Below are 20,827 nucleotides of genomic sequence, written 5' to 3'. Positions count from 1 at the left end.
CCAGCAATACTGCACAATATTCCTAAACGTTTTTACTAGCACATTAAAATATCCTGGATGATTTGTGTACTTGCAAATACCCAGTATGCAAACCAGCACCTGGGTGCAGCACGCTGCAGTGTACTGCAGTGAATGCAAATGTTTTAATGTATAAATCACAAGTCAGAGACACATTTTCATAAAATAGTCAAATCAAACCCTAAGATTCAAGGCCTGCCTCCCAGCAAAACTGTGAAAGTAAACGAACGCATACACTGTTTTACAAAAAGAGAACTTTCCAGGATTCTCTGGGGTTTCCCCTCGAACAATCTTTGTCGACCCCAGTTTGAAGACCACAGCTGTAGATTGATCCAAATGTAGAATTACGTATAAGGCTGTATTCCCCCCCCCCTCCCCAAAATTAGCACAGATTTCATGATTTCCGTGAAGGTTCCCCATTGCTGTGAAAGAACAGTGTGGCACTTTACTTCAGGTAAATGATTGAACATGCTGCAAAAGCTGCACGATTTCTTTAAAATGTCTTCAATGAAAAAGCAACCGGAAATCTTTCTCTTGAAGATCGCCATGTCCAGCACAAGGGGGATTTTCCTGTATCTCTTGTTATTTTTACATTTATGTATGTTTTTTTTATTTTGTTTGATAAATTTAGGAACATCTGTTGTATAATAACTCGAGAATGATCTATTTTTGAACGTGACAAAGCTGTTTTTACCTTGTTTTTTCCTGTGAAATAAGCCATTTTTTTTACAGTGAAAAAAAATCCAGCCCTGCTTCTATGCTGCAATCTATTATTATTTTCACATTTTTAAAAAATCAATCCAATCCACTTACAAAAAAAGCAGAAACGAACATCAGATCATCATCATCATCATCATCATCATCAGTGCATTTATTGTTTCCTTGAAACCCATTCGCTGCAGAACAGGATTTGTAATAATTGCTTTTATTTCGTCATTGACCAAGGAAGTGCTACTCTATTAATAATAATAATAAAATAATAATAATAATAATAATAAAAAATAAAAAAGTTGTACATGACATTTTACAAGGATGGACTAAGACAACCATTTCACAGAAGTTCAAGCCATTCCGGACGAGACACACCAGTTTGCATTGTAATCAAGTAGTCACACTATCGTTTTAAATACCATTGTTATCCAAGAAAAAAACAGTACGACTCTCTGGTAAATTAAAGTCAGCTACCAGTTTACAGCTATTGTGCTTATAAAACACACCCCCATGTTAAGTGTAATCCCTTAATCTTGTAAACTCAGTCCACAGTAGAGCTGCACGGACCGATTACTGGGACTGAGCTCTCCAGAGAACAGGAAATCATTGGTGTTGACCTGGCTAATTTACCAACCAAAGTGAATGATTGGTAAAATCCCACCTCAGCCACTGACTCATTGTGTGACCCTGAGCAAGTCACTTAACCTCCTTGTGCTCCGTCTTTCAGGTGAGATGTAATTGTAAGTGACTCTGCAGCTGATGCATAGTTCACACAGTCTCTGTAAGTTGCCTTGGATAAAGGCGTCTGCAAATTATTATTTTTTTTTTTTTAAATGTAATTTCAAAATTAGCCTGATCAACAGCAATGATCCTCACCTGCGTGCAACTCTAGTCCACAGTAAAACACGGAATGGCTCCAAAGATCCATTCAAGATTGTATTTAGTCTAAACTCTTTCTATTTAAAATATCACATACTATTCCTTGTGTATTTTCAGCAGAACTGCAGGTTAATAGATCGAGGCGGGGCGGGGTCTATTTTAATGATCTTAAGACCACCCACCCCCAGCCCAGGATTTAAATGCATACAGTGACTGAAGTTGTATTTTTTCAATTATTCCCCCCCCCCCCCTCCAGTTTCAATTCTATACTCTATATAAATATAATAAATAAAATTTACAAAGATGACAACTCGCCTTGCGGTCTCAATTTCTAAACAAAAATGCATTCAAGATATTGCACACCGACAATTCTTGAACCAAGTTCCACTCGACCTTTCCTTAACTTAAAGAGAAATCCTAAATTACTACTAACTGGGTAAAGCCCCACCCTAAGTTACTCCAAACCACACGACTTTGGTTTTATGTACTGGCCCACTGGCAAGAGTATAAAACGTGCAGCAATCCCTGCAGACGCAGAGGGGTGCAAATTCAAGACACGGGGCTAAGATGATACAGTAGCTTCAAATAAATTACTTTAATTAACTCTACCTGCGCCCCCGTTCACAGAATCGCTGATTTACGGAATTATACAGTAATCAGCCCCTCCCCAAATGCATGAGAAACTCCACCCTTGAACAGATAGACCAATCACCTTTTTGTCATTGGTCCCAGAAGCCCCACCCTCCTTCAGTATCCCGTGACAATCATTTTGAAAAAAACAAAACAAAAAAAAACACGGAACGCATTTGTCGATATTAACCAGTTACTGCTGTCTGCTGGAGTTTTCACGTACTTGCTTAAAACAGTACTTTAAAATACCCATCTTCCAATTCTGACAGTGATGAGCGCAAAATAAATCTCTGAAAAACGTTAGCTCTGTCTATCTATCTATCTATCTATCTATCTATCTATCACAAACAATGAACATGAAAACTCAGTATTTTAATTAGCTACAACGTTTCAGCTTCTCTCTTGTTCAGATCTCGTGGCAGAAATAGCCAGGTAGATTGATGCTGGTGTCTGCCTGGCTATTTCTACCACGATATCTGAAGACGATGGAAGCCGAAACATTGCAACTAATTATTAAAGATGGTGAGTTTTCAGTTCATCAGTTACCTTTCTTCCTCATTAAGTATTTCTAGTGATTGATGAGTAACCTGTTGGATCCCAATTCTCCTTGGATAAGGAGCTGTTTGTTTTTGAATTCTCTGTATCTGGGAAGTTTATTATAATGGCGCCACACAGCAGGGTTAAGCGGCACAGGCTGTTCGTTTTGAGTGACTCAGTCTCCAAGCACGGACAGCAGACAGCGCTAACAGGCACGTGGACACATCGACAGGCGCGTGCCGTTCACTAGGTCTTCTTTCGTCCGTTTACAGATCTTCCTTTCCAGGGGTCAGCACAGGGGTGCTCGTTGCCTCCCTCTTCAGGTAGTTGATGAAATCGCTCACCTCCCGACCGCCCTGGAACAGCAAGGTACAGCATGAGTGATGCTGGAGGTACGAGGAGCAGAGCAGGGCAGGACAACAGAGCTGCACGAAGCGATTGTTCAGATGGAGCTCTCCGCGGATTCAGAGGAGGGGTCGTTGGTGTTGATCGTGCTAATTCAGAATTCCAAGGGAAACAAGTGAAGAGACATCTGCTTGGATTTGTGCGGATTGCCGAGACCACTTTGAATGGTAAATGATCCCAATCAACACCAGTGACCTTTACCGGATTGTCAGCGCCTGACTTCTGTGGAGAGCTCAGTCGGAATAACCAAGTATTTGTGCAGCACTATTGGACAGTAAATACAAATTTTCGATGCCTAGGTTTGATTATGGTTTCCCTTTCACATCACAAAAACGTGACGAGAAGACTTGCCTCGTATCTCTTTGGTGACTCCTTGCTCCCCTTGGGCACAAAGTAAAGCGCAGGGAAACTGCAAATGAACAAGAGAGACATCATTATTAACATGCTTTTTTTAATCATTGGAAAAAAACAATAAAAGAATCAAAATGCATTAAAAAATAAATACAATAATAAAGTTGATACAAAAAATATCTCTGATGTTGCAATAGAGATGGAGGAGGTAGGAACTGCCCTGTCCTGTTTTTGTTGAATGTGTTACTAATGTTATTACAGCAACAATCAGGCTGCTGCTACCCTGAATGGTTAAACTGTTTAATAAACACAGCGACGCTCTAGTGCTGTTTGGGAATGTGCCCGCAGGCCCGTCCTTACCCTTGCACGTCATAGTTAGGTGGCACATCGTTGGCTGTGGCATCCATCTTGGCAATAACAATGTTGGGGTCATTTGCCAGCTGAAAGTGTAACATTTAAAACAAAAACAAAAAAAATGATTATAAACATGACAATTGTTAATTTCTTTTTTTATTTAGTAGTCGCCAATTATTTTTTTTTATCTTTTTCTCCCAATTTAGAAATATCCAATTATTTTTAGGCTCAGCTCACCGCTACCACCCCCACACTGACTCGGAAGCTGTGAAGACGAACACACGCTTCTTTTCACTCTGCAGGCCCGCCACACAGCCAACCCAGAGCTACAGCGTCGGAGGACAACGCAGGTCTGGGCAGCTTACAGGCAAGCCCGCAGGTGCCCGGCCAGACTACAGGGGTCGCTGGTGCGCGGTGAGCCGAGGACAGCCTGGACTCGAACCGGCGACGTCCAGGCTATAGGGCGCCTTTACTGCACCACTCGGGAGCTCCCAGCAATTGTTAATTTAACAGGTCTTTCAAAACTCTTCATTATGTTCATCAAAATGGTGCCGGATGCTTTGCTACACTCGTAAGAACATTGATGTTTAACAAAACAGCAAGAGAAACGCTGCGAAACGTTCCTATACCCCCCCAGTGAACCTCGGGACAGTGCCCACAGTCCCTCAGGGCAGTCCCACCTTCTCTCCCAGCTCGTTGTATTTGGGCTCCAGGTTCTTGCAGTGCCCGCACCACGGGGCGTAGAACTCGATCAGCACGTCCTTCGAATCGTCGTTGACAATCTCATCAAAAGTCTCTGCTACCACCACCTGGGATCAGTACAGGAACCAGGACTATCACTGTAATTATTACTATGACTATTACTACTGCGACTACTGTTATTACCACTATTATTACTACAGTAAAACCTGTCTAATCCAGCACCTCTGCAAACCAGCATTCCAGGGACAGCAAGAAGATTCCCGTTGCACAGCAGCTTGATCCATTCCTGATTTCACAGAGTTTAATAAGACACACCTGAGCTTGTTACCTATACACTGGGGCTGATCAAGCTCGTAGTAAAACCTGGAATGGGTGAAACTGCTCTGCAATAGGAGTATTATTTCCATAGCTGTACAAACTCAAAAAAATAATAAAGTAATAACATAGTTTAACCTCGACAGGTCAAAACATTTGTCTAACAGTCTTAGTTTGTAGTGGTTTCACCTCAGTAAGAAAGAGATGGAAATAAGACTCCCATTGCATAGCAGTTTGCTCCATTCCTGGTTTTACTATGAGTTTAATAAAACACACCTGAGCTTGTTACCTATACACTGGGGCTAATGAAGCGTGGAAAAAGTAAAATCAATACAATCCTTGTAAATACCGGGTATACCTTGGCAATATCACCGGGTTCAGTTTGTATTGGGGATAGTGTTAAATTTTACAATACTTCTGTAATCCGGCACACTGTATAATCCGGCACAATTTTCTGGTCCCACTCTAGGCTGGATTTTACTGTAATACTATTGTCAATACAGTTGTTGCTACTGTTGTTATTGTCAATATTATTTTTCTATGAGCACCTTGACGGGCCCGTCGCTGTTCTCCGGGACAGGTTCTGATTTCATGTAGCGCTTCAGCTTCCTGGCAAAATAATCCTCCAGGAATCTCTCCAGAGCCTTCCCGTCACGCCTGCGGACACAGAGACACGGAATGAGGCTACATGCGACTCACACGCCACGAGAAACACACACAGAGGCTGCACATACACACACGAGTAACGGTTAGGGCCCTGAACTCTTGACCGGAGGGTCGTGGGTTCAATCCCAGGTGGGGGGACACTGCTGCTGTACCCTTGAGCAAGGTACTTTACCTAGATTGCTCCAGTAAAAACCCAATTGTATAAATGGGTAATTGTATGTAAAAATGATGTGATATCTTGTAACAATTGTAAGTCGCCCTGGATAATGGCGTCTGCTAAGAAATAAATAAATAAATAAATAAATAAATAAATAAATAATGAAACTCAATTGAAACTTGGTCTACTGGGAGTTTCAAATCTCTTAGGCAAATTTGACCTTAGAATTCTGATTTAACATTTTGGATGCGAGAAAAATGCACACACAAACACAAAGGTGCAGCTAAACTAAAATACAGATATACTACAACACTGAATTAAAACGCTTGCTTGTTTGCACCCGTACTCACGTGAACTCCTCCTGCATGGCGTACTTCTCCCCGGCCACAGTGCGCAGCGTGACGACGGGGAGCTCCCCCTCCGTGGCCCCCAGACCGAACTCAGACACCTCGTACGAGAAGTCAGAGCGGTCCGCGATCGCATAGCTCAGAGGCATCCCCTCCGACACGAACCTAGAGGCAACCTTCATCACCCTGAGAGGGAGAGGGAGGGAGGGAGGGAGAGGGAGAGAGAGAGAGAGAGAGAGAGAGAGAGAGAGAGAGAGAGAGAGAGAGAGAGAGAAGACAGGGATATATATATCTGCATTGCATGTCTACAAATATGAAATATTTCTGTATGCTTCCTGCATTAACTATGCTTGTATGACTTGTCATGCCGTTAAGGACCATTCGAGTTGGAGAGAGGGAGCGGGGGAGATGCAGGGAGACAGGCAGACAGGCAGGCACATTACAATGAGAGGGAGAGGACGAGTAATTCTTTGTTGAAACAGAATTGACTCAATGATTTTCAGTGCAACACTAACAATCCTATTGTCCCTGTTTGAAAATGTTGGCCAACATAAACGTTCACTTGGCCATCTGATTTTGAAATCTAGTAGCCAAATGGCCACCAGCATACCAAGCAATTTGTCCCACCCTGTGTGTGTAGCAGTTTGTTACTTTAGTATAATTTTAATTGTAACAATTTAATAACATAGCATTGTATTTGTAATTGGAATTTCATTCAGCAAACAATTCTGCTGTGATTGTAATTAAAATCACACTGTACCTATTTCTCCAGTAGTTGGATCCCTTGGGGTTGCGCAGGTAATCCACATCGAAGAACACAGTCAGCAAGTCCCGCCCCATCAGCTGCTCCTTGTTCTCATTGGTCAGGTGTGGGCACATACCAAATCTGCAGAAAAAACAGGGGAGGAGCAGAGCAGTTTAATTAGACTGTGGGGCTTTTTCAATTATCTAAAAAACAGTAGCAGATCTAAATACCACCACCAGGGAAAAGTAAAAAATGAAAATAGAAACTGCAAACTTCATAATGGGTTTGTGTATTGATATTTATTTATTTATAATGGGGTTTGGGTGTGCAAGGTCTTCCATTCCCCGCTCATGTCATTTAATGACGCAAATAACGTAATTATGTTATTGTTTAGATCCAGACACTTCCTAGCTTGGTATGTACAGGCGTCTCCAGCTGCTGTAGCTGCAAGAGCACTACGGCCAGAATGGCCGTGAATAGACACACACATTTTTGTAGTGGACAGAGCGATCTTTAGCAGAAATTTTTCCTTTGATGCAGCTGGTGTCTTTTTCGTAAAAGACATTTTAAAGAAATCGTGCAGCTCTATGCAGTGTGTTCAATAATTAAGGCTGGGATTTTGTCACAGAATTTTGTACCAAAAATCACGACGAAATCAGGGTAAATTTTTTCAAAATTACAGAGGAAGGGGGAAAATGGTGTGCAAAGTCACAGCGATGACAATGCAACTGTGTCTTTTTAAATACAATAAACAATGTTACTTTGTCTACAAAACTGGAAAAAAAATAAATGAATTAATCTTGATTTATCATGGTTTTGCCACCTCAATGTGAACCGAAGTGACGAACTGAACTGAGCAATACGCACTGTCCCTTCACCACAGACATAACACTGACACAATCAAACAAGATAGCTGCTTCCGCATCCAGCTCTCAAAGAATATCACAGACATTTGAGATGTTATAGGAATAAAATAATGACTTGGATAGCATGTGTTCGTTTTCGCCCCTCTCGAGTCAGCGCAGGGGTGGTAGCGGTGAGCTGAGCTAAACAAAATAATTGGACATTACTAAATTGGGGAGAAAAATAACAAAAAAACTAATTGGCGACTACTTAATAAAAAAAATAAAAAAAATAACTGGCAATGCCATGTTGCTGGTTTATTTAGGGCCAGGTTCGAGGTCGTTAAGCCCGTTGCTAAGCAAATAACACATTCACTTTCCTAGCGTATTACGTGGTGCACAAAATGGATGAATGATCAGAAGCAATGTCTGTGCACACTGCCCACCTTCTGAAAGCTGTTTTTTTTTTCATGTAGAAAGAGAAAAATTTAAAATATATATCCAAAACACACGTTTAACAGTTTAAAAAAATAAAAACTGAATTTTCTAAATAGGTCTTCGGGGGGTACTTTTTCCAATTATTAAATCAGTTAAAACTGAACACTTCAAGCCCTACCTATATTTATAAACTTATCTTAGACTGGGGCTGAGAAGTTCCAACTTGATTTTTAAGACTGCTAAGGTAAGGCGGGGTCTCACTGAACTCTAAATTGAAAACATACTTTAATTGGTTTTGTTTTTAACTTTTTACAGCGCTCTGGGATGCCTTGGTGTGAAGGATGCTATATAAAAATAAATGTGTATTGTATTGAAAAGGGTTAAAGCTGTTTTTCATTTTGTAAAATTAACATGATTTCTGTCCTTTCAAAAAAAAAAACAGGAGCAATCAAAGTACGGAGGAAACACTCTGAAAATACGGCCCATCATACGTTGACCTGGGAAGTTACAGACGACTCAGCCGCACGTACAGCTATGCGTCTGAAGACTCACATGTTCTCCTTGATGAATCTGCGCAGGCTGCTGGTGGAGATAGCCTCAGTGTATCGCACAGAGCTGTCCTCAAACTTGCTGTTGAGGTGAGGAGGTCTGAACAGCACAACGGCTCTGGGAAGGAGTGAAAGGAAGGGGAACGTTGCAATTTCCAGAATTACAGAAAAAAAGGAAACTGTGTGCCACTACCCCATTTTTTTCTTAGACCCCCTCCCTCCCTCGCTCTGCCCTCCCTCCCTCCCTCGCTCTGCCCTCCCCACCCCTCTAAACCCCCTCTCTGCACTCTCGCCACTCTCCTCCCTCTCTTTTTCTCCTCTACCCATACTCACTCTCCTTGGATCTGGTTCCTGTGCAGCAGCTCCGGGGTGCTGGTGTGGGCAAATTGGTAGCTGTCTCTCAGCACTGCAGCAGCCTTCAGGAACTCTGCCAGCTGGGCACTGCCGGCATCCGAGAAGAACCCTGGGAGAGAGGGAGAGGGGGAGGAAAGAGGAGAACGAGGGAGGGGAGAGAGACAGAGAAAGGGAGACACAATTGAGAGTTTGTGAAAAAGGGTCCCAATTATAGTATAGTAGTTCTCAAATGTGCAGTTTTTGAAAGAAACACATTACAGCAAACATATAGATTTTATTTTCCGCAATGCCCGATAAACTTTTTTTTTTTTTTGCCATTGGAAACCTGGTAAACAGGGCTTTTATTGCTAACAATAAAGGGTATATTTAAGTTTTCATTGTTTCGCTTTTTTAGAGGTTCTGGACAGGTAGTTGAACTGCAATGCGTCTTCTTGACTGCTGAATGTTGATGTTAATGATTTTGCAAAGCGCTGTTTATACTATACTATCAGGGCTCCAGACAAACTTTCTGACTTGGGAGTCAATGGCTTCTTGGCCAAAAAAAAAATTGGTCGCCAAATCCAATTGCTGGGTGCCACGTCAAAGCAAGTTGGTTGCCATCATATTCAGCTACTTAAAATACAAGTAACTATGTCTGAATACTCACTTGTTTGTTGCCTCATTCTGCCAAACGGTTAATCTATGCAGCTGACGACTGCAATGAACTTTATATTTGAAATATTTTGCAAGTGTTGTGTATGGAATTGTTGACTGCGCCTTTAATTGTGTACAGCTGGAATAAGGGAAATATATGAAATCTGTTTGTGGGACTCAAAACTTTATTCAGGCACCCTACGATTTGACTGCCGAAAGATAACGCTGGTTTATTGTAGTTTACAAAGAAAACCTTTTTCAGCTTGATACAGTTACCTTTTCACTTCCTTTTTGTTTAATTGAGCTTTTTGTTGCATTACAGCCCTTCATTAAATTTGTGCCACTCTTTATTTTAAGTCTGCAAAGTATTTTGTTAACGGCACATGTGCAACTCACAAACCTTCAGTGTATTTTAATTTTTTCGCTGTTCTTGTTCAAAATTTCTTGAATGCAAGTGTTCATTTTAAGCTACATTTTTACACAACAGTACTCACACACGTTCGTGTCACCATCACACCATTGCATGAAACTGTGGTCCCCGTATTCTGCTGGTGTTAATACAGAGCCTCTCTGCACTTACAAGCATTTGTATTCGATCAAATTGTTACCAGTTTATTAAAACATGTGATATTTGCAGGTTTTTTTTTTTATAGAGACCGATGTCATGGTGCGTTCATACACATGCTTTTAAAGAGAGAGGCAGCATTTTTGTGTTACAGGTGTCAGTGGTGCCTCACCCCAAGAAAAAAACATTTAAAAAAAAAAAATTGTCGTTGTCGTGACCGTTTTAGTCGCAGTCTGGAGCCCTGTACCAAACTCTCCTCTACTCACCGACCACGCTGGCATCGAAGCTGTGGATGAGCCGGTCGAGATCCTCAACAGTCTTCAACTCCACTGAGCTGGGGCCAGCCTGCTGCTTCATGTGGCTCACAATCCCATCTGCAAACAGACAGCCATGGAAATAAGACTCCCATTGCAAAGCAGTTTGAGCCACTCCTGGTTTTACTAGGAGTTTAATAAGACACACCTGAGCTTGTTACCTATACAGACTGTGCCTAATCCAGCTCATAGTAAAACCTGACATGCAATAGGAGTCTTATTTCCACCCCTAAGAGATCATATTGAACGCTAAGGAAAAAAAATAAAAATGTCGATCTCATATGAGAAATGTTTCTCTCTAAATCTGCCTTTACCTGGCTTGACTATTGCGCTCTGAGATAATTGCTTTTAAGGGCGTTATACAAAATAAAGTTTATTATTATTATTATTATTATTATTATTGAAGCAGGAAAATCCTGTGCCAGGACTGAGCAGCCTTCCTCATTCCATTCAAATCACTTGGATAGTGCAGGGATAGTAATAAGACTCCCAACTGCACAGCGCTTTGATCCCCTCCTGGTTTAACTAGGAGTTTAATAAGACACACCTGAGCGTGTTACCTATACACTGTAGAAAACCTAGCTTTATTAAAACCTGGAATGGGTGAAACTGCTATGGAACAGGAGTCTTATTGCCATCCCTGCAACTCTTCCAGCCCCGTCTAACTTTGTGTGTGTAATTATATATATATCACACACACACACACATACATACTGTATATACACACGTTACACTATTGGAATGTAACCATTAAATCTGACTCCCCCCACCAGCAACACTGCCCCCTAGTGGATGGATCAGTGCCTACAAACTCACCTGCAGATCGGGGCCCATCATAGGCCGAAGATTCCTCTCCATTCCTGAAGATCTTCAGGGTGGGGTAGCCATTCACCCCAAACCTAGCGCAGGTCTCAGAGTTAGCTGTACAGTCAACCTGCACGCCAAAATCACCATAATTAATGACTGTGTAAATATAAGAACTCTGTATACTATATTATTATAACGGGCTTCACAGACCCCGATGAGCCCTCATCTTGGACAACCTAATGTCACCTTAAGCTAAGGTAGTTCAAGAGCTAAATCAGGAACCCAGCCATCAATATAACTCCCATTGCACAGCAGTGTGAATCAAACCACGTTTTATTACTGCAATCTCAGCTGTGTAATAAACCAGGCCATTTCATTTATTTATTATTTTGCTTTAATTTAGTGTGCCCAATTATATTACTCCTGATTTTCTCCCAAATTTGGAATGTCCAGTCATTTTATCCCCTCACCGCAGCACTTCCCCACACAGCTGAGGAGAACTGAAGGTTCAGCGGGCGTCCTCCGAATCCACGACCGAGCCAGCTTCCTCTTCCACACCCAGGAACTCAAGAGTGGATGTCACTGACCTCTGGAGGACAAAGGCCAGCCCCGCAGGTGTCCGCTTTTGAGCTAACTGGGCGTCCGGCCAGCAGGGGTCACTGTAGCACCAAGAAGGAGAAACAGTCCCTGCCAGATTTGGCTTCCTATCCCACGGGAGTGACGGAATCCCCTGCGAAGACCGTCCACTTCACACAGCCATGACCCGAACCTGTGCTGGGCGAGCTACCCTGCACACCACGCGGCTGCGCTTTAACCAGATAAGCCACTTGATGACCCCCCAAGTAAGCCAATTCTAATGCTCTATGAAGCCACAGACATCCTTATTCTGTGTTCCACAGACAGAACTATTTTTGGATAATAGTTTGTTAAAAAAATTAAAAAAAGACAAAAACAAGCACGGTCCTTACCTTGGCCAGGGCTACCACTCCCCTCAGCCTGGTGGCAGCTGCTTCATACTCTGGAGCTAGCTTCTGACAGTGACCGCACCTGGACAGAGACAGAGACAGACACGGCATGTGTACACGCAAGACAAAACTTCAGGATATCAGTAGTGCTGCACGAACACATTATCAGGGTCGCGCTCTTTCCAGGTGAGGGTCTTTCAGTACGGTTACGCGAGATCAAGTTTTCAGAAAACCAATGTATTTTGGAAAACTGAATCAGGAAACTGACTTCCTGAGAAAGACACATCTGTGTTTACATGACTTGGGACAGATAATCCAGTTACACTTATGATAAATTCAGCTATATAGCGTGTGGTGCTAAAAAGCAAAAACGCTCCAGCCTGAGCTACGCAGCCTGGGGGAAGAGCACAAAGTCAGCTGACTTATGTTGCTGGATCCTTGGGAAGGAGCGAAAGAGCGACTCAAGCAATACGTGTAATTAGTAAAAACTATTACAGAGATTAGTTTAAATATCACATATCATTTGTGTAAACAATAATAAATGGAGTGTGGAGTAGTGGTTAGGGCTCTGGACTCTTGACCGGAGGGTCGTGGGTTCAATCCCAGGTGGGGGACACTGTTGCTGCACCCTTGAGCAAGGTACTTTACCTAGATTGCTCCAGTAAAAAACCCAACTGTATAAATGGGGGATTGTATGTAAAAATAATGTGATATCTTGTAACAATTGTAAGTCGCCCTGGATAAGGGCGTCTGCTAAGAAATAAATAATAATAATAATATATACAGATTATTTATCATTATTATTTATTTCTAAGCAGATTTAATCAACAATGTACTTATCTGAACTAGGCTCTCCAGTCAGGTCAGTCTTGATAAAGATGGTGTGGAGATCTGTGAGCGCTGCCCTTTTACGCCCTTGGGGGCGGGCCATGGCTGCCTCACTGAGCAGCTTTGCCATACAATATTCAGGATTCAGGTCTTTAGGGACCCAAACGGTAATGGTTACATTTAGTACTTGAAAAGGAACAGTGCAGTATTGCATAATACTGCTCTCATACTGTGATGGCATTCAACAAATGTATTAATTAAATCAGCGAAGTGCTGCCCCAGTTCCCATGCTTTCTTCCACAGCAATATGTAAGAAAGTAAAAACTGGAACAATACATCAACCGCTGCCATCTTTCATGATACCTTACCGGATATTGTAAACATCCGGTTGACAGACCATAGCAAACCGAATGCACTTGCAAACTGAATTGTGAACAGAAACGAACTCGGTCCTGAAAAAAAAAAATTGGAAAAGGACCAAAAAAAAAAAAAAAAAAGCATGCAAACGAACTCGGTCCAAAGTGTCCGAACGGACCCAGTGTGAATGCAGCCAACCTCTCAGTCAATCTACTCTTAATCTTGCAAGTATCGCGATGCAGTCATTTTTTAATGCAAAGTAACTTGTGTTTTTTTTTATTTGTTATTCAACCCAGGAACTAAATAATTATTCTATTAAACGCATTATTCTATCACAGCACTTTGCGAGAGACAGACGGACAACCTTCCCAACACATACAGTGTCCGCTACTGTTTATGTTCCATTCATCACCTACAATGCAAATAAGATGCACAGAACCACATTATTATTATAATTATTATTGTTATTAATTACAATTTATTACCATGGAGCGAAAAACTCCACCAGCATGGTCTCTTGCTGGCTGGCTGTGCTGTCGAAGTCCGAGTCCCCGAGCTCGAGTACATCACTGGCCGCTACCAGAACCGCGCCGAGGGCCAACACGGCTACCGGGGAGAGCGACAGACACCGGGCCATTCCGCTCCAAACCGGGGACTTAGATAAACACGGGACAACGAGGAGGACGAGCTAGCTTTCTGAAAATGTCCCTAACGAAAAAAAAACCCTGAACACCAGACTTATCTTGTGATGACAACCGCGTCTCAAGAAGGAAAAGGAGGCGGGTGCAAACCGCTCGGGGCAGAACCTGTGCGCCCGGCGCTGATTGGTTAGAATCGAATCGAGGGGTTGGGGTGGGCGGGACTGTGAGGTGCGTAGACTTCTGGGAAATGTAGTTTGTGTCTTTACTATATATATGTAGTTTATTCTTGAAAAATAACCCGTTTAGATGCACTGTGCTCACTTCTCTTTCTACACAGCTGAAGGGGTTGTGTCCGATATTACAGTGAACACCTAATTCTCTTCACAATGGGTATCAAAAGCCTCTGCCTAGTTATCCCCAACAGTGATGGTTTACAAGCACTTAGGCACTCCCTTGATAAACGGACTGTAAAAAACTGCAACCAATAATCTTCTGAAACTTGCGGAACTTGTCCTTTCTTTGAATTGTTTTTCCTTTAATGGAGATTGTTATAAACAATCAAGAGGTGTCAGCGTGGGGGTTAAAATGGATTCCTCACAATTCTGCACAGACATTTGCAGAAATTGTCTCACATAGGAAATCGTTATTTTTTTTTAATTATGATTATTTTTAAATCAGAAATGCAGGCATGTTGATTTACTGTAGTTTATTTTGGTGTCCGCAGCAGCCCGCGACAGCTTCCGTCTAAACTACAGGATGAATCGCGCACGTAGAATATAACTGCACATGTCTGTGCTGAATAGAACCACAAAACCTTCCATGAAGACGTGCCTCATACCAGCATCCGGGGGAAAACGTTAGGATAATTAAGACAATAGCGATACCAGTTGAAATGAGGGAGAATACAATCAGAATTACTGGCACCGTATATCGGCAGCTACAGTGATACAAGTGTTTAACATCTGCAAATATAAACGCGAAGGACAGTAACATTGTTAAAATGGGCCCGAGCGCAGTTGCACCTGTTGCCAGACATTTCAGCACAAATAACGACACTGCAGAAGACAGCAGAATCTGTGGGGTAAGTCAGTGCTATGGGACTGTAGTCTGCCGCACCCGTGTGGTGAATGAAGTAATTGCAGGCGGGAGCACTGAAAGTAAAAATAAAAATCAACACGTTTCTTAAGGTCGGTTGCACGTAGCAGTGATTCTAGCAAGCCATGGAAAATAAATCTAGTGATTCAGGGAACTGCAGTGAATTTCAAGATAGATACCGGAGCTGATACTAGTGTTATCTCTGAAATAGGAGGTAATATCTATATAGAAGGCTGTGTGGTCCAGTGGTTAAAGAAAAGGGCTTGTAACCAGAAGGTCTCCGGTTCAAATCCCACCTCAGCCACTGACTCATTGTGTGACCCTGAGCAAGTCATTTAACCCCTTTATGCTCTGTCTTTCGGGTGAGACGTAATTGTAAGTGACTCTGCAGCTGATGCATAGTTCACACACCCTAGTCTCTGTAAGTCGCCTTGGATAAAGGCGTCTGCTAAATAAACAAATAATAATAATAATAAACAACACATTTAATCCTGAAGAAAACTCCACTCCACTCCGCGAAAGGGTACAGATGTAACCCTTGACAAAGTATACAAAAACAAAGTATAAAGAAAGAGACTCGAGGTTTGAGGACTCGACTACAAGTCTGATATATATAATCTTTGCTCCAGTTCATTAGAATGTGTATATTAGTATTTAGCTGTTTAATAGATACATTGTCAACACCTGGCCAGCAATTAGTTCAATGCACACATTAGCCAATAAAGGGGTGTGAACAAGAAAATCAGAAAAATGCAAAGTCTTATACTCTTTCCTGCTTTCACCCTAAGAAGAGACCCTTGAGGTCTTGAAAGCTTGTGGTTAATTATTGTTTAGTTCATCCAATAAAAGGTATCGCCTCTCCTTCTCTGTGTCTGTCATTTCAGGACTGATACGGCTACCGTTTCACCTATCAAAAGAAAACAGGAAAAATAGGTATGCAACAACTCCAGATGAATTTAGTGTCATGCTTGCTGGCCAAGCAGCTACATTTGTCACCACACTTTGATATCCAGCAGGGTTCCGTGGAGGCACACGGGGGTTATTTGTTCACCCATCAACACCACAGTCTTTATGTACTGACTGGCAGATGAAACTGCATTCCAAACATGACCCAGCACCTCCCTCAGATAGCTGATCATACACTGTGAGTTTACAGAGGCCATATCCCTTCCGATTACGCTTCCTTGATTTACCCATGATGTGTGAATAAAAAATGTCAAAACAATGTTGAAAAATATATTGCTGCAACATGGGATTCAGCAAAGGTAATGGGTTTCTTGTTAACACTTCAGGAGGTTCTGGAACACTTTTAGCCCATCACACTGTGCCCATAGCAACCCCAGTGAAGAGGACCCCCAGCTCGGAGCTGTTCTCTGACTCAGGAATGCCTCTGAGCAGCTGTGTTTGCACAACGCCTGCCAAGAGCCCAGGCCTGCACGACAGCACAGTGTCTGAGGAGAGGAATTCTGAGCCACGAACGCCAGCAAGAACCAAGCTGCCTTTTAAATGCCTTATCATCATATTTGTAACCTGTTTCAGGTCACGATTATTAGAACAAGCTCCCTCTGCTCTGTGCTGGTGGATTAAAGGAGGCTCTTACATTAGGGTTGCTTTTCAATGAACCCCAAATAACTCAACCCAGGCACTGTTGGCTCTATTTAGCCCAACAGGGCTCTGTCATTGGCATACTAGCCCCTCCAATCCCCTACTAGCTATGCTCCCACCCAATCCAGCTGCACACAGACGCCCCTCATACCACAATCATAACACAAGCGGACAGAAAGAACAACAGTCTTTGATAGCCGCCTCACCGATACAGTATTAAACAGAAAGAAAAATCGAAATTGATTTTTTATTAATCTGTTTTAACTTAAAGAAACAAAAACAAAATATATATATATTTTTTAAACTATTAAAAAAAAAAGCCTTTTAATGCGCAACAATTTATTATTATCTAAGCGGAAGTCTTACTAATTCTGAGTTTACAAAAATGAAAGTGATTATTTTAAAATAACATCACAATTCAAATTTTTAAAAAAAAAATTACACGTGCTGCATTTTTTTTTTTTGTTAAAATAGCAAATTGCTAACTTGAAGGCCAGCAGTGTGGAGTAGTGGTTAGGGGCTCTGGACTCTTGACCGGGGGGTCGTGGGTTCAATCCCAGGTGGGGGGACACTGCTGCTGTACCCTTGAGCAAGGTACTTTACCTAGATTGCTCCAGTAAAAACCCAACTGTATAAATGGGTAATTGTATGTAAAAATAATGAGATATCTTGTAACAATTGTAAGTCGCCCTGGATAAGGGCGTCAGCTAAGAAATAAATAATAATAAAAGTGTCTCTAAAAACACCATCTCTCTCTCTCATGTAAACCACCTGTCAAAAGAGGGAGGGCTTCACTGAGCAGCTGCAGTTTGTACTGCAGTAAAACGCGTAGGAGTCGTTTTAAATGGGTAATATTTTGTTTTCAACATATCAAAATGTGACAATTAAATACTTATGTTAAAGTAAATGAAATTGTCTCTTAATAAAACCGCTCTTACATTCACGGAACTGCCCCCTCTGCTCTGATATTGTTGATCAGAGAAAGAACGCTGTTACATTAACCGAACTGCCCCCTCTGTTCTGATATTGTTGATCAGAGAAAGAACGCTGTTACATTCGCTGAACTGCCCCCCTCTGCTCTGATATTGTTGATCAGAGAAAGCTCTTACATTCACTGAACTGCCCCCTCTGCTCTGATACTGCTAATCAGAGAAAGCTCTTACATTCACTGAACTGCCCCCTCTGTTCTGATACTGTTGATCAGAGAAAGAACGCTCTTACATTCACTGAACTGCCTCCCTCTGCTCTGATATTGTTGATCAGAGAAAGCTCTTACATTCACTGAACTGCCCCCTCTGTTCTGATACTGTTGATCAGAGAAAGAACGCTCTTACATTCACTGAACTGCCTCCCTCTGCTCTGATATTGTTGATCAGAGAAAGCTCTTACATTCACTGAACTGCCCCCTCTGCTCTGATACTGCTAATCAGAGAAAGCTCTTACATTCACTGAACTGCCCCCTCTGCTCTGATATTGTTGATCAGAGAAAGAACGCTGTTACATTCACTGAACTGCCCCCTCTGCTCTGATATTGTTGATCAGAGAAAGAACGCTGTTACATTAACCGAACTGCCCCCTCTGCTCTGATATTGTTGATCAGAGAAAGCTCTTACATTCACTGAACTGCCCCCTCTGCTCTGATACTGCTAATCAGAGAAAGCTCTTACATTCACTGAACTGCCCCCTCTGCTCTGATATTGTTGATCAGAGAAAGAACGCTGTTACATTCACTGAACTGCCCCCCTCTGCTCTGATATTGTTGATCAGAGAAAGAACGCTGTTACATTCACTGAACTGCCCCCCTCTGCTCTGATATTGTTGATCAGAGAAAGAACGCTGTTACATTCACTGAACTGCCCCCCTCTGCTCTGTGCCAGTGCAGCAAAAATAAAAGGAGACTCTCATAGAATGCTCTTATACCGAACTGCCTCCCTCTGCTCTGGGCCTGTGGAGCTGAGAAAAGCAAGCTGCCATATTTACATTCTTAAGGTCCGGGTTCAAAACCTGGTTCCTTATGCACTAACTGTTTGCAAATCATTTGCAAGTATCTTGAATTTTAGATAAATTTTGAAGGCATCATAATTTCATTATGAGATATCTAAAAATGAAACAGATATCTCAAATTGATTCACAGATTTCTTTAAATAATGTTTTGCTAGCATGACTAGCCTGTAGAGATATCTCTAAATTATTTTAAGACGTCTGTAAATAACTTCCTGTTCATTTATATATAGCTCTAAATAACTTCCTGTTCATTTAGATATAGAACTAAATGAACAGGAAGTTATGAAGAGATATATTTAAATGAACAGGAAGTTGTTTAAAGATATCTCTAAATGAACAGGAAGTTACGTAGAGATATATTTAAATGAACAGGAAGTTATGAAGAGATATATTTAAATGAACAGGAAGTTGTTTAAAGATATCTCTAAATGAACAGGAAGTTACATAGAGATATATTTAAATGAACAGGAAGTTGTTTAAAGATATCTCTAAATGAACAGGAAGTTATGAAGAGATATATTTAAATGAACAGGAAGTTGTTTAGAGATATCTCTAAATGAACAGGAAGTTATTTAGATATATCTTATATTGAATTTCAGATATCTTTAAATCATTTAAAGATATCTCAAAAACATTCTGAGATATCTTAAGCCGATTTAAAGATATCTGAAAATGCATTTTAGACATCTCATTTAAAGCTCCTTTTAAAGATATCTGAAAATAATGCTCAGATATCTCTAAATATATTTTAAGATATCTCCACATATTTAGAGATATTTGGAAATGATAATTGGACTTGCATAAGAGGTTATGAGGACCCTCTGTAGGTGTCTTCGCTGTTTTTTATACATTTATTGATTTTTAGTTATAGATTTCAACATCACCTATGTATATGTACATTATCATATATATATATGAATTGATATATTTTCATTTATTTTATTTTGTAATTTCATTGTTTGTATTTTTAAATACCTGTGTAAATATATAATGTTTTGTGTGTCCGTCCAAAGGTAAAAACGAAAGGGCTTTGGATTTGAAAAGAAAGCTGTTTTATAGTGGATCATTATTCAATAGGTACATTATCATATTATCCCAAACTTTTGTATTTGATTTCTTTATCACTGAGTGAATGATCAATCTTTTCCACATTACACTAGGATTGAATTCCAACAATGTACCATCTGGGATATTTCCAATTTAGTAAAATAATTTTTTTAACATTGACATTGATAATAAAATCGATTTCTTTTTACTGTTCATACAGATCACCTAATATAATGGAAAGATGATAGGATTAATACTTTGGATACTGTTACAACAATATGGCTGCTCTTAAAATATTCTCGAGAACCTTTTTGAACGAGAGAATCTTTCTTTTTTTACGATACAAAAATGTGTCAAAATTTTATCTGTGATTATTGATTTATAGATTTATAGATCCGTAAGCACAAAAAAAACAAGAAAAAATAACTAAAAAGTCATTTATAAAGTTTACCACAGTTGTTTTGCACAATGTTTTTGCAGTTCTAATATGATTTCTATGATCCACGGTATACGTTGCATTTATAAATGACCCTGGTATGCCCTGTTCTGTAATAACCCCTCGCTGGTCTTTATAGGGTCACCACCTTTGAGACACAAAAAAGACAGCCACTGCCCCCCACCCCCCACCCCCCACTAATAAAAGGGTCCTAGTGCCGATTATTAATTAATAATACTAAATTAATACTAAAATGCCTTATTATTTCTTAGCAGACACCCTTATCCAGGGCGACTTACAATTGTTACAAGATATCACATTATACAGATATCACATTATTTTTTCCATACAGTTACCCATTTATACAGTTGGGTTTTTACTGGAGCAATCTAGGTAAAGTACCTTGCTCAAGGGTACAGCAGCAGCGTCCCCCACCTCGGATTGAACCCACAACCCTCCAGTCAAGAGGCTAAGAGTCCAGAGCCCTAACCACTACCCCACACTGCTGCCGTTTAGAATCCCTCTCAGTTT

At 41.1% G+C, this 20,827-nt stretch overlaps 1 protein-coding gene across 1 annotated transcript; it reads right to left on the bottom strand.

Annotated features, from left to right (window-relative positions):
• Positions 1–865: 865 nt before the first annotated feature.
• LOC117395576 (protein disulfide-isomerase A3-like) lies at positions 866–14,235 on the bottom strand. The gene is made up of 13 exons (XM_059006086.1): positions 13,954–14,235; positions 12,287–12,365; positions 11,328–11,445; positions 10,464–10,571; positions 8,979–9,108; positions 8,650–8,763; positions 6,833–6,958; positions 6,076–6,258; positions 5,451–5,559; positions 4,566–4,694; positions 3,892–3,971; positions 3,532–3,589; positions 866–3,131 (listed from the first exon to the last, which is right to left on the bottom strand). The coding sequence occupies exons 1-13, from the start codon at positions 14,103–14,105 to the stop codon at positions 3,042–3,044; spliced, it is 1,476 nt and encodes a 491-aa protein (XP_058862069.1). The 5' UTR covers positions 14,106–14,235; the 3' UTR covers positions 866–3,041.
• Positions 14,236–20,827: the final 6,592 nt, after the last annotated feature.

This window comes from Acipenser ruthenus, chromosome 32 (genome assembly GCF_902713425.1).
Source record: "Acipenser ruthenus chromosome 32, fAciRut3.2 maternal haplotype, whole genome shotgun sequence".
In the NCBI taxonomy this organism is placed as follows: domain Eukaryota; kingdom Metazoa; phylum Chordata; class Actinopteri; order Acipenseriformes; family Acipenseridae; genus Acipenser; species Acipenser ruthenus.
Note: the sequence above shows the minus strand (reverse complement) of the source record. Positions and strands in the feature narration are given on the sequence as shown.